The sequence below is a fragment of the Eumetopias jubatus genome, unplaced genomic scaffold, assembly GCF_037043125.1.
Source record: "Eumetopias jubatus isolate StellerSeaLion01/CBP00866 unplaced genomic scaffold, mEumJub1_p1.0 scaffold_6, whole genome shotgun sequence".
NCBI classification, from domain to species: domain Eukaryota; kingdom Metazoa; phylum Chordata; class Mammalia; order Carnivora; family Otariidae; genus Eumetopias; species Eumetopias jubatus.
The window spans coordinates 95520803-95536136 of record NW_028274812.1 but is presented as its reverse complement, the minus strand read 5'-3'; the positions used below and the strand labels follow the sequence as shown (position 1 = coordinate 95536136).

General features: G+C 37.1%; 1 protein-coding gene across 4 annotated transcripts in view; it reads right to left on the bottom strand.

Annotated features, from left to right (window-relative positions):
- The window catches only part of COL21A1 (collagen type XXI alpha 1 chain), a 137945-nt gene that overhangs the window by 32527 nt on the left and 90084 nt on the right, over positions 1-15334 (bottom strand). For all 4 annotated transcript variants that reach the window (XM_028097801.2, XM_028097802.2, XM_088024341.1 and 1 more), the window contains one exon: positions 7966-8019. In XM_028097801.2, the coding sequence (XP_027953602.1) occupies positions 7966-8019 (54 nt within the window). The remainder of the gene's footprint in view (positions 1-7965; positions 8020-15334) is intronic.

The window sequence follows — 15334 nt, the reverse complement described above, 5'->3', positions numbered from 1 at the left end:
CCTTCACACTAAGAAATGCCATGTGAAATTCTTAGGAGACATCAGGTTAAGGTTGTTTCACTCAACACATACCAACAATGTGCCCCTCCTCGTGCCTGAAACAAGAGTGGGAAAAAAATGTTACAAATCTGTACAGAAGACCTCAAAAAGCTGGCCACTCAATGCAAATCAAACAGGAACAATGACAGAATTCGGGTTTTTTTCCCCCCCCTTAACCTTTTTTCTCAATATAAATAAAAAATACAGTCAAGTAGGTAAATAAAGATCCCTCCACATTACTAAGACAATAAAGTGAATTATACCACACGGGAAACCACCATAGCCTTTCAACATGAAATTTCCCAAGAATTTTATGGATGTCTTTGGCTTTATAAGCATAAAAATAACATGTCAAATAATCACCCCAAAGAGAAGGTGATGAAACAAAAGACCTATTTGTCTCTTAAGAACATGATGACTCGGACCAGTTCAGCAGCTAACATTACAAGCACAACATGCAGTTTAGCAAGAATTTGAAAGACATGAGGAAAGGCAGCAAAAGCCTCTATGAGCCAATGTCCTCAGATATAGTACAGTGACCCTCACATCTTCATCCCTAGGAAAATGATACAGCAAACATTTCCAGAATACAAAGGCTTAACACATCCTTATTTAAGAAACATGTGCTCACCTCCATAGGTCCAGAAAATGTATCATCCTTTCTCTCATCCTCATGAAGCTTCAGGGATCTTGACTCAAGGAATGGGATCCAGGCCCTGCCTACACATCTTCACCCTGAGCCACCCGGGGCTGGTCGATCAGGAGAGAACTAGCAAGCAAATGCCTCAGACTGAGCAAAAATGTAACACTAGATACAGCAGGTCACCAGTATTGAGCACCAGGTCAAGAATTGCGAAGATGAAGCAGCAGAGGAAACATGGATACTGCAGAGAGTTTGGCCAGCAACAACTAGCTATGGCAAAGTAGCTGGTCATCATAATTTGGTCAAATACAAGTGTTTCCAGTTTTCGGTTTTCAACTACTGGTGAATTTTGGTGGGCTGCTGCCTTGTCACCTCATCCACCTAACTGTCCAAGATAAAAGCAGTTATTGGTGAGAAGTTCAGAAAATATAATTCCAACAACTGAGGATTCCTTGAAGCAATCTGATTTTTCTTTATTCCTTGGCACAAAATGTAGTCTGACAAGCTTAAGATCTTTTTTAAAAACTGAAACACTGTAAAATACTCAAAATCCAGCCCTTAATTTTTTTATAATGTCTTACAAAAACAATGGCATGCTCAGGGGAGAAAATAAAGTACCAATAAGCAAAAATAGAACCTAACAGACATCAAAAACAGGCCTGGAGAAAAAAATACGCAAAATAACCAAAACAGGATTAAACTGTATGTTTACCACATAAATTATTTCTTATACATACACATTCATAAAGTATCTCATTTTAAATTATGTTTAGGTATGTATACATTTTACACAGTTTATATGCGTAATACATTTAGTATCGGACATTAAAACTGTTCCTACTTTGCAAGATGATGAGGAGTACAGAGAAGACACATGGGCTAAAAGTTACTAAACAGAATGATGCAAAAATGCAGAAAATCGAGAAGTGGATGAACTAAGTTTTTAAAAACACGTGAGAGGTTAACGAAATTTATCAATCAGAAAATAGTGGTGGCTGAAGAGCCCTGCTTTTAACCAAATCGTCATTTAAACTTGTTGATTTGCTTTAATCCCAAATGTTTTTAATCAGTACAGGTGCTGCCAAGTGTTTGCTCGGTATCAGTATGTGCTCACATGCCTTTTTACACGGGCCCATTGCTAAACAAAATGTTACTAGATGAAAAGCCCAGTGTGCGAGTTTCCTGTGCCTGCAGTAAAAAATCACCACATCCTTGGTTGTTTAAAACAACACTATTTTATTCCCTCACAGTTCTGGAGGCCAGAAGTTTGAAGTCCGGGTCTTGATAGCGTTGCACTCCCCACAGAGGCTCTAGGGGAGAATCCATTCCTCGTCTCTACCAACTTGGAGCTGCCAGCATTCCTCAACTTGGGGCCACGTTGCTCCAATATCAGCCACCATGATCTCAGGGCTGGCCTCTGAGAAGCTTCAGTTCTGCTCTTAGGGTTTTCAACTGGGATCAGCCACCCCTCAGATAACCCAGGATAACTTCCTCATCACAATATCCTAATTTAATCACATCTGCAAAGACCCTTTAATCAAATGAGATAACATTTACAGGTTTCAGGCATTAGAGTCTGATGATCCTGGTGGGGAGGGAGGGGAGTATTTTTCAACCTACTATCCGTAGTATTCACAAAATTCTCCTAAAATTTCCTTGAATCTGACCCACTATTTCTTTTTTTTCTTTTTTTTTTTTTTAATTTACTTATTTCACAGAGAGAGGGAGATAGCGCACAAGCAGGGGGAGCGGGAGAGGGAGAAGCAGGCTCCCCGCCGAGCAGGGAGCCCGATGTGGGGCTCGATCCCAGGACCCCGGGATCATGACCCGAGCTGAAGGCAGACGCTTAACGGCTGAGCCACCCAGGCGCCCCTGACCCACTATTTCTTATTAGAATTTTATTAGTCGTGTCTATTCTTTGCTAATTACCCAAAGCATAGGCCACCTATTTAAATGCCTTTGTTATTATCTAGATAGGTTCTATTTGACAATACTTTTAGGATCCTCCCCCAGCCCACACTGATTCTTCTTGCTCTCTTTTCTGCTTATTGCTTGGTCTTCCTATGTCATCATCCATGAGGTAGGACTTTGAAAATCAACCTTTTTCGTCTTAAGTGCGACATCCAATTAATCCTCAAGCTCTGCTGGTTCCACTTCAGTTCATTTCAAATCAGTCCCACTCGTCCTGCCCCCCCACTCTGAATGTTCCTGGCCTGGTTGTAACTGCAGGGGCAGAGCTCAGCTAGCCGGCTGCCAGGCTCGGTCCTCTATACCTTGGCTCACCTTCATCCATCCTCTACTCTGCTGTCAGAGTGATCTTTCTCAAACTTTCTGAATCTGATCAATTCACCTACTTGAAACCTTTAAAAGATCCCACCATTCTCGGATTTAAGTTCGAACGACACAGACAGGGCTGCTACCTACACCCACAACCTCATCTTGTATTTCTATCCCATTCCTTCCTTCCATAACTCCTAAGCAGCCTGAACTAGAATCAGCTTTTTCTAAAGTATCATGATTTTTTTTTTTTTTTTTACTTCTACATTTTGGAACATACTACAAGTTTCTGCCTTGCCAGGCCAAACAACTAGCCAAGTCCTATTTATGTTCCAGAATTTGGATAAGAGAGTACCTTGTTTAGCAACATATCCCTATACACTTTAAACAAGTGAAACATACAGTATGTGTACTATATCTCAATAATGCTATTATTGAAAAGAAAAGAAGAATGAATCGGGCTCAGATGGTCCTGAACTCATTTAGTGTTATACACATCTTCTCCAACTTCACAAGATCCCCTGTGCCTATCTCCCTAACATTTCTACTACACTGTCATCTGCTGGCTCATGAATGCTGGAGGGCATGGCCGTGACAAATTAGTCTTCACATTCTCCTTGAGTAATATAATGTCTGGTACAAGGCACTCAGTAAATGTTTGTTGAGTGAGTGACAAGATTATATAATCCTTCAACACAGCATTACATGGTTGAAACCAACTATAATAGGTCCACCAAGTGTTAGAATGGAGTTTACAGTCACCTGGATTGAAGTCAGGTACATATAACTTGCCACTTAGAAAGTAAATTACCTTTGCGGCTAAACTACTATTAGGACTGACCAATACTAGGCTTTAAAATTCAAAGTATAGCCGTTAGGATGTAATTGCACTTTAGACAATATAATCCTTTCCCAATGAAATACAGCCTTTGTCCTCAATTTGCGTTCCAGCAGTTAGTGTTCATATTTATCCATCTGCTTACAGGGATGAGTCATCATCCAGCTGCTATAAGCTGTGTTTAATTAGCTTTAAAGCATTTTTCTAAGAGCTTCTGTCCTTCCAACTTAAGCTCCATTAGTTTTCTTGGCTGTCACATTATAGAACAAATAAAGTGAACATGTCCTTTTTAGTGGGGCCAAATCATTCATTATAAATACTTATATGCAGCATCCACACACAATGGAAGAGTATTCATTTCTTTGCATCATCGAATACATAAACTTTCATTTTTTTCCTGTTTTCAAAGCTTTTCCAAAAATGGTAAAGATCAGTCCTCAAAGGATGTTACGTCTTTTTTTTTTTAAAGATTTTATTTATTTATTTATTTATTCGAGAGAGAATGAGAGAGAGAAAGAGCATGAGAGGGGGCAGGGTCTGAGGGAGAAGCAGACTCCCCGCTGAGCAGGGAGCCCGATGCAGGACTCGATCCCGGGACTCCGGGATCATGACCTGAGCCGAAGGCAGTTGCTTAACCAACTGAGCCACCCAGGTGCCCCAAGGATGTTACTTCTAACAACCAAGTTTTCATTAATGGCCTAAAGAAGAGAATAGTTCATAATTCTGTTCTTCAGTGTAAAAGAATACAGACCAGAAGAATTCTATCCAGATAACATGGGCCAATTTTAGATGCTCAATCTATTAATTGCTTTCCTAAGAGAGTATGTCTTCTGGCATAGGAAACCTGGTTTCCTCTCCCATGGTTGGCAGGAAAGAGAGACAGAGGGAGAGAAGGGGCAAAGGACCGTTCTTGCCTTCTGTGATCTGGTGGGATGGAGTAGGAAAGAGTCTGAAGAGTTTCTCTTGGTAACTCCCAGTTTTCTACCTGGCTGGTTTAGAAGAGATTATATTCTAAATACTTCTGCTAACCCACTACCATTCCCTGCCCCAGCACCTTGCTTGCCTTTTTTAGAACTCTGTGATTTAGCTTTTGTTTCTTTATCCTTTTACAGTCTCTCTCCTCTGCGAGGGTGTAAGCCTCCATGGGCAGTCTCTGTACTTCCCTCTCACTAAACCCAATGCCTTACACATTCTGCGAATGCGGTGAATGTTGGGAGGGAGCAAAGAAAGGTTGAAATCAGAAGGGCCTGAGATGGAAATTTACGCTAGTGCAAAAGTTCTAGACAGAGGTCAATCTTGAGTAAAGTGGGGGCAGGAAGGGCAGAGGAAAACACAAATCAGCATCTGCTTCTGGCTGCAGGGAGAAACAGGCAGCCTTGGAAGAGGAAAACAGCCCCTCAAGCACTTCTAATTCCCTATTCTATTTGGTTTCATTAACAGGATTGCAATCGTATTATTTTTCATGTAAATATATGCTGCTCCTGTCACATGATGGTTCCTGTAGACTTGCTGGTCAGTCTGCCCTTTCTAACATTGTTTCTGTGGGAAAATGAGTCATAAATTCCAAATAACTGACTCACCAAGATTTTGAACATAACCAACTCAAATTATAACCTGGTTTTCATTTCAACTGTCTCTTATTTCCATCTTCTCTTTCTTTTCAACTTTCTGGTTCTCTCAGCTGTCTTCCTTCCCCCGCCCCCTGTGTTCGCGTACCTGCACACCCATGTGTTTGTGTGCACACACACCTTACATTCTCTCACAAGAAGAACAGAAACAAACATACCCGGTTCTCATATCCAGTTAGCAAGTCTTAGAATTCTTCCTTAATCATAAAAATTATGAGTCAGATATGAGCTCACACTCCAGTCCAATTCACATCCTTGTTGAGGCCTTATTTGCCTGTGCCCGGTCTGTCAAAATAGCCAGCTTGTTAGTGTCCTGATTCCAATCTCTTCTCCTTTCAGTCCATCCTGCATACACATGTAGCTCATAATTACCTCTAAAGCACTACTCTGCATCATGTTAACTCTTTTTTTCTCACATCACTGCCATGCCAAGTGAATAGAGCTTACTTCCCGAATTCACAGTCGAGGATTTCCATCTGATGAACCTATCCCACCTTCCCAACTTCACTTCCTATCACTGCAGCCTCAGGGCCGCTTTCAAATCATCTCATTATTTCTTAGGCACACACTTAACCATCCTACCTGTGTGTCTTCACTCATGCTCCTCCCTCTGGTCTTCCTTTCTTTCCCAGTCATCCTTTTATGATCAAATCTAGCCCCAAATCCTTGATAAAAACTTCTCGATCACCTCAAGATACAAGATTCCCTTTCTACATTCTTTTTTTTGTTGAGTTTTTACTTTAATTCAAGTTAGTGAACACAGTGTTATATTAGTTTCAGGTGTACAATATAGTGATTCATTAATTTCATACCTCACCTGGTGCTCATCATAAGTACACTCCTTCATCCCCATCACCTATTTAACCCATCCCCCGCCACTCTCCCCTCTAGCATTCATTAAGTTGTTGTCTGTAATAGTCTGATTCTTGATTTTTCTTTTTTTTCCCTTTTATTTGCTTCTTAAATTCCACATGAGTGAAATCATGGTATTTGTCTTTCTCTGACTGACTTATTTTTCTTATCGTAATACTCTCTAGCTTCATCCGTGTTGTTGCAAATGGCAAGGCTTCATTCTTTTTTATGGCTGAATAATATTCATATATCTATACCTATATAGATAGATAGATGACAGATAGATATAAAATCACCTCTTTATCCATTTTCAGTCGATGGACACTTGGGCTGCTTCCATAATTTGGCTATTGTAAATAATGCTGCAATAAACATCGGGGTGCATGTAGCTATTTGAATTTGTGTCTTCATATTCTTTGGGTAAATAGCCAGTAGTACATTTCCAGGATCATAGGGTAGTTCTACTTTAATTTTCTGAGTAGCTTCCATACTGTTTTCCACAGTGGCTGTGCCAGTTCGTATTCCCACCTATATTCTTTCTGCGCTTAGGAGGACTCTATGCATTTGTGCAATGTTTTCATAGTTTTTTTCCATATGTTTCCTATGAAAGCCTCACAACAACACAGCAAAGTGGATATCTTAAGTATGTACACTTCACAGATAAGGAGAAAGGTTTTCAGAGATGTGAACTGATTTACACAAGCTTGCACAGCTGGAATGTAACAGAAATTATCTTTAAACCCTGGCCTTCTGATTCCATGTTAAATTCCCTATTCGGCACTTACTATAAACTGCCTCAGGTTGGTAATTATTTGCATCATTTTTTTGCTGTCTTCCAAACTAGATTATAAGCTCTGTGAAGGCAGTAGATACATAGAGAACTTGCCCCAGTGCATTATAATACACAAGATGAGAACTCAAAAAATATTTGATTGAATGAGTCTAAGAGTAAGTCAATCCATTCACCCAACTTAAAAAGCTTTGGTGATTCTGCTCTCCCTCTTTGTCCAATATTTGAATTCTGAGTACTCACCTGAACACTGTGAAAAAATGCAACGTATCTTGGCTATTTTTAAATTTCTTAACCTAGTCATCCCCAAAATAAGCTGCAAATTCCCCTAAATTTAAATACCCCTTAAGTTACTTTGATGAATAAAATGAGACCAGCAGGTATTTCAATGTTGGCCAATGTTGGCCATGAGTTGTAGGAATAAAAGTTGGGGAAAATGGCAAGTGAAGTTGAGTCATCTGGCACACTTGCTGAAAACACATATATCCAGGATTCAGCTCCAGTACTTTCTCAATCATTTTTCCTTATGCCAATTTTTATTGAACACATGACCCCAGTGGGCATACTACAAAACAATGAACCAGTGTCAAAGTGACACTCACTGAAGGCTCAGCAACAGACCATGTTGTTCGTATTAGCCATTTGTTTGTGTGGGCACAAGTACTCATGATTGTAATTTATACTGCACGTGAATTTTCTGCTAGTGACATTCTTCCTGTTTTGTAAAAAACGATTAAATTTTTCAATATTTTACAATGTTCCACAAAGAGCTGCTTTAACCTCTAAGTCTGGAAGTCACTGAACAAAGCACAGGGAACCTGAGAGGAGTATTTAAATAGAGGATTTTATGACAGGAAAAGAACTTCAGTCTTTAGAACTGAATTCAAAAGGTACTCACAGGCTCTCCTCGTGATCCATCCTGACCTGGAGCACCTGGAGGTCCTGCTTCTCCCTTTTGAAGATAAAAAAAAAAGAGAAAATTCCATTTTCAGGCATGCTTATAAAATAATAATATATAACATTAAATATTAAAGTACCTTAGATACAAACAGAAAAATTACTTCTAGGTTGTTGCTATTATTAATAAGTTACATGGTCACGGATGGCAACTATACTTGATACAGAATTGGTGAATCACTATGTTGTACACCTGGAATTGTCTATAACACTTCAATTAAAAAAATGTAACATTGTATGTCAACCATACTTCAATAAAATACTCAAAATTTTGTTTGCTATTATCTAGTTAATATCAAAGAAAAATTCTAACAATAGTACAGGATGTTTTTAGGCACAATTATAGATTTCTATTAACAAATTAGGTAAAGCACCTAAATAAGTGGAAATATATATGCTGTTTATGGATAGAAGAACTCATTCTTTTTTTTTTAAAGAAGAAGATAGCAAGAGGGGAAGAATGAAGGGGGGGAATTGGAGGGGCAGACGAACCATGAGAGACGATGGACTCTGAAAACAAACAGCGTTCTAGAGGGGAGGGGGGTGGGAGGATGGGTTAGCCTGGTGATGGGTATTAAAGAGGGCACATTCTGCGTGGAGCACTGGGTGTTATGCACAAACAATGAATCATGGAACACTACATCAAAAACTAATGATGTAATGTATGGTGATTAACATAATAAAAAAAACTCATTAACAGTCTTGAAGCTATAAAGTCTTCATAGAACAAAGATGTTAGATGTCTCCAAATTAATCAAAATTTAATGCATTTTCAAAAGAAATCCCAAGAAGATTTTTGCTGTAATGTGGCAAAATGATTATAGGATTTAAGCAGAAAAACAAATTACCGAATAGCCAAGACAATTTAGGAGAACACCAAGAGGGTGAAATGAATTTGTTCCTGAACACATATCCAGCTATGGGAGTTAAGAGTGTATACCAACCCAGGGAGAGATAAAAGATCAGTGGAACAGAAAAGGGAGCCCAAAACTGCCTTCAATAAGTTCAGTATCTGGAAAGGAACTGTAACTGCAGCAAATGGTACTTGGACTATTAAATATAATTTAAAAAATTAAAACTGAATAATCACACACATGCACACACAGAGGAAATAAGACCAAGGTATGAAAAACAGAATTTTAAATCCTTTTGAAGGAAACATAAGAAACTATATTTATAATTTGGGGGCAGAGAATATAATTTTTTAAGTAAAATGTAATAAAACAAACCATAATAAATTTTGATTATCTGACTCTACTAAAAATATAATAGCTTATCAAAAGATATTTTAAAAGTCTAAAGACAGACTACAGATTAGAATAAACTTGCATGTAATAACAAAGGGTTAGCAAATTAGTATCTAGAATTTAAAAGCCTTCTAGTACTCAATAAGAGAAATAAAATAAAAAATAAAAATGGATTATATAAAATACATATGAAATTTAAAAATTCTTTCTGGATTATTGATTTTAACTCTTCCTGACATCAAATAATTTATTATGGAATTCATGAAGTGACTATATAAATATCAAATCTATTATGGCAGCAGATAATTGAGTTAATTTATAAAATAACTCTGATACTGTACACTCATTCTTATGAGAGTAGGACATTACTTTCATTGCCAAAGGAAATGTGATCAAGGTTTCCATCAATCCTTTCGTATTTATTTTTATTTTACTTTTTACTTTAAAGTTGATCATTCTCTTGGAATGGAGCCAATGGATTGGATCATTCTTCTGGATCTATCAGAATTGATCATTCTAATTTAACCGTGCCACCCAAGAGTTGCATTTTAAAACCAAAATAAAGCTTTCATTAAAAATGGAGTTACTTATAAGTTATTACTTGAAATTATTTGACACTTTAACTTAGTATCCGCCTCTTTAAAATTAACACCTAAAATATTTATTTTTAGATGGCTGTAAAAACTAACATAGTTCTTAGTTATATGCCTTTAAAATACTATGCTTAAATTATTTAGGCATCTTATTTGATACCCACCCTTTTGCATCCTCAAGACTTTTCCCAAATTGCCAGTGTATGTAAAAGTATCTATACATACTTAACAATAAATATTAGCTGAATTTGTTCCTAAAATGTATAATATTTACAGATCAGTACAGCTATTAAACTATCAGGGGCAGTATAATAAAGGGCGGGGAGAGGGGGAATAAGCCTCTTAAAATACACACACAGGCACACCCTCCAACATTTAGGCTTTTTGAAACCTAACAGTCATTAGGAGCCATGATTTTGTCTTCTGTTCAGCAAAGTATTGCATCATAACAAGCAAAGTTCTCTGCAATTATGCCACACTTTGTTTCGTACCAGAGAAAACACTTCATTCTACATGAGAGCAAGAAAGGAGAGCAAAAGCCTTTTTCTTGTAAATGCTTCAAATGCCTGAGTGGAAATAGGTCTAAGGGTGAAAGAGTCTTGGAATAAATGTACTGATGCACATGCCAACATTGTTTTCCATAGTTTCATATTCTAATGAATTTCCCAAAACCGTAGAAAATGAATCACAGAAGGAAGAACAAATAAAACCTGGCTAACATAATCAGCACTTAGAAAAAAAAAATTCAACCATATCACATTATGGAAACATGGATTCTCCCACTTTCATGAATTCTTGCATTTCATAAGCACAGTGAAATACCAACTCAAGCCAAATAGTTCATCTGTTCCAATTGTACTTACAAACACTAGCTGACAAGCTGACAGCTGACAACAGAGCGAGCAAAGAACAATGTTTTCCTGTAAATTAACCAAATTGGGAGGAGGAGGTGCTGCTAGCCATTGGGGTGCTACAGAAAAGCTTATGAAAATACCGAAGAGAAACAAAGATATATGTAGGATCCACTAAGTTTAAAAGCTCTAGGTCAAAAAGTCTGAAAAATTAAAGGGATGTGTCAGGACCTAATACAACAGAGAAATACTGCAATGACTATACCTAAACTTAACATTCATATTAATAGTCAGGAGGATTCACCCAAGCCATTGGTTCTCATGTATGGCCTCCACATCAGCCAGCTCAGCTTCAGTTCATGTGGGAACTTCAAAGGGCAAAATTTCAAGCCCTCCTGCAGACCTAATGAATCAGAAACTCCAGATGGTGGAGCCCAGCATTTGGTTTTAACAGAAGTCCAACTGATTCTGATGATCTGAGGACCATGGCATATCTGTAAGTCTTTAGGCCATGTACCTGCCCATACTTCCAGATACTGTCATATGTGACTTGCTAAGCAAATCTGTAGTTTAGCTCTTCTGTATATAGATGGAGGAGGGCAGTTGTCAAATAGTAGAAAAAATAAATCTGGGATTACATAACTACTTTGGTAAAAATTTCTCCTCTTACTTCTCTGATGACCCAATCTTATTTTTTTTCCAATTAGCAGGAGGTTTTGTAAAAAGTAACTAATCATCATCAAAGATTATCAATAACGAAGTCCCCAAATTATTTCAGGATTTATTTTTATTCCTACTTCATGTACATCATGATACATAATTATATGAACAAAATGTCACCTATTCTTTATCATCTACAGCAGTGATTCTTACACTAGCCGCATCAGAATCTCCTGGAGAATTTGTTAGACTGCAAACTGTGGACTCCAGTCCAGAGTTTCTGATTTAACAGGAATCAGCATTTCCAACAGGTTCCCAAAAAGTGCTGATACAGTAGCCCTTGCTCTAGCCCAGATCTCAAGATACTTACACATCCTTTCTGCTCTTACCAACACCTCTCTACAACGACACTGTATATATAGCTTTACACTTGGCATGGAGTTTTAGGATGGCCAAGCTGTTCAACAGGTATCTTGTTTATACAGGTGTTGTTTTCCTGACTTGCACATTCTTTAAAGGCAAGAAACATCTACATGAGTTTTTTTTATTATTATTACTTAGAATACTTAGAATTGTGCTGAGCAAAAGGTATAGTCCCCTTCTTTATAAACACTAAAGCATATCAAGGAAGGAGAAATGGGTTGTTTATTCTTAAATGTTTAATTTCGAGGGGATAAAGGAAATGAGGAAAAACATTGATGGATAGGGCTACAGCACTTGCTGTTGTAAAATTATGCACACTGGTTATCAAAAGATGGTGGTAAATCATCTTTACCTAGAAGTAAGTGTCCTCTTGAATGCCTGAATAATGTTTCACTGGGAGATGAAGGATGATTTCTTTTGGGCCATTTTCCATAAAATAATTAAAGGCAATACACAACCTGTGAAATTCAGTATTGTGATCAGAACCTAACCTGATCATTTGATTGCTTTCATGGCCTGGAGAACGTGGTATGTGTATATTTGTTTGACCGGTGGAAAAACGCATATAGCATGTCCCTAGCTCTAATTTATTATTTTGCTATCCTATTAATTTCTTTCTTAATATAAAAGAATTGAAAAAATGTTACTTGAAACATTATTTCTAAATCCAGTTTCTACAGCTAATGTCAAAGATGATTTATTCCACAAAAAGCAGCTATTTTTAAGAAGGAAATTTAACCAAAAACAGACATGTAAAATTGCATTGCATGTATATTTCCTTTCATGCTATGGCCTCTGGTACTTACCCACAAAAAAATTAAAAGAATGGAGAATAATTTACTCTGTGGCCATGGCAACCCTCAAAATCAGGTGGGTGACCATTAAAATATAATTTAATCTTGAGGAGTTTCCTTATTTTATTGTTAAATACTTTATTTTGACTTTGATCTTACTACATGGTTGATTCTTAGTTTGTAAACAAATCTCTAGCATGCCAAAACATATACCGAAGATCTAAGACTTAGGGAAGCTTCTCCCTGCTTACCAAATAAACAGACAAGAAGTTTAGGAGGAATCATGCAGAGAGGGGAACCACACAAACTAGGCCTGGAATTCTATCTCTGTTGTGTAACTGAATACACTTCTGGATAAATTAATTCATCTGTCTTAATCTGACCTTACTGTCTAAGTGACATTAATACTCCCAATGTCGTAAGATTTTTTTTTTAACAAAATAAATTAAGAGGCTTTGTGAAAGTGCCTTGCACATCTCTAGGAACAGAAGGGAAGATTCATAAAAGTTAGCTGCTCCATTGCCACCAAAAAGTTGGGGTCTTAACTATCCTTTGTCTTATGATTTCTTTTACATTGCATTCTTTCAAATAATACAGTCTTTTTATATTTCTACTGCTATGGTTTAGCATTTTTAGAAAAAATAAGTATCTAAAAAAGTTACTCTTTTAATATTTTAAAACATCATAAAAACAATAGAGTCAATAGTTTCATCAACATTTTCTATATTTGAGAAAGATTATTTGGGCGTAACGTGATTTTTCAACAATTTGGTGAAAGGAATTTTCATTGGTTATTGAATTATGGCTACGTGATCTTGGACAAGTTATTAATCTCCATTCTTAGTTTCCTCATCTGTAAAAGGATAAATTTTTTTTTTTACCTACAGTTCAGTGATTTATGAGATTAATGTGAGAATGCATATAAAGTGCTGGGAAAAGAGCCAGGCATGTAGTAAGTATCCAATAAATTATGTCTCTTGCTATCGTGTGTCCTGTCCTGGGTTCACGTCTCTTCATACCCAGTTTAAACACTGTTTTTCAGTATTTCAATTGCTAACTGAAATTCTCAACCCTTTACCTTACTGTTCATCTGCTGCACTTGCTTAGGCAAACCTCAATATTCAGTAAATCAAACTGAAAGCCTCCTCAGACCCAGTACAGCAATGCTATAGTCTAAGTATAGTATAATATAAGTGTAACAATGTGAGTACGACAGTCACACAGACTGTAACTTCCAGCTTCAATGAGACTTCAACGCAGCTTCTCTATTTCTGGAGAAAATAGTAGGACAGTTACACAGACTGTAACTTCCAGCTTCAATGAGACTTCAACGCAGCTTTTCTATTTCTTTAATCTCCTCTGGGCCATGTTTTCTAAACAGCTAAATAAAAAGTTCTCCAATCAACAAAAACTACGTTTTCCCTCTCAACCGGTGACAATTTGCACTTCTTTAGAGAAAACGGAAGTCAACCATCTTGCCACCAAACCAGCACACTAACCTGAATTTTCATCCACCCATTCTTTTTTTTTTTTTCTCCTTACCCCTCTCTCTCTCTCTTAAAGATTTAATTTGTCAAAGAGAGAGGAGAGAAAGAGTACATACAAGTGAGCACAAGCAGGGGGAGTAGCAGAGGGAGAAGCACGCTCCTACCATAATCCCTTCCAGTTCTGTTCACTCTCCCATTCCTTCCTCTCTCCAGATGAGATAGAGCTCCTTATCAGGATTTAACTCCTTGCTGGACAGCTACTCTTAAATGTGCCACAGAAATCTTAAATGCACACATTGTACTTCTCATTTCTCCACCTCCCCAAAAGAAGATACTTAACCCATCCCAATAAACAATTCCATTAAATAAACATCAAACTTTACTATACATAAAAAGGAGATGCTCAAGATATAAGAAGCCTATTAAGCCACTCAAACTTTTACACCCCTATTAGAGGTCTAAATATATGTAAAACATTTCAAATTGAGAAACTTTGCAGACAATATCTAAACAAAACTATTAAATGAAAAACAGAAAATGAGAATCCAAACATTTCAATAAATTTCCCTCACACAAAAATAAACATGAAGGAAAAAACTGCAACAAAATGCCATAACCTGGATTAATGTTACACAAGTATTTTTCAGATGTAAACAAGGATGATATAAAATAAGAATTCAGGAAATAGAATAATCTCAGCTATCACAAATTACTAGAAACTAAGGGAGAAAATATTTAACTTTAAATTTTTAAAGGCACTGAGAACAAAAACTAAACATAGCCAATAAAAATGAATTTTTAAAAAAAAATTAAAAAGGTCAGGAAAGTGGTAGAGGTAGAAGATAGTTCAAGAAGTCACAACATATCTAAAATTAGAGTCCTTAGATATAAATTAAAACAATGTAACAGAACTTCTATTTAAAACTATAATCCAAGGGGCACCTGAGTGGCTCAGTCAGTTAAGTGATAGACTCTTGGTTTCAGCTCAGTTAGTGATCTCAGGGTCATGACATGAAGCCCCGCATCGGGATTCGTGCTCAGCACGGAGATTCTCTCTCCCTGTCCTTTTGCCCCTCCCAATCATGTTCTCTCTCTAAAATAAATCAATAAAACCTTAATTATATATACATATTTAAAAAACTATAATCCAAGATAATACTCCAGAATTAAAAGGAGCCCTGAATCCACATATTTTTAAACTTTTTATTGTTGTTAATCACCATACCTTACATCATTAGTTTTTGATGTAATGTTC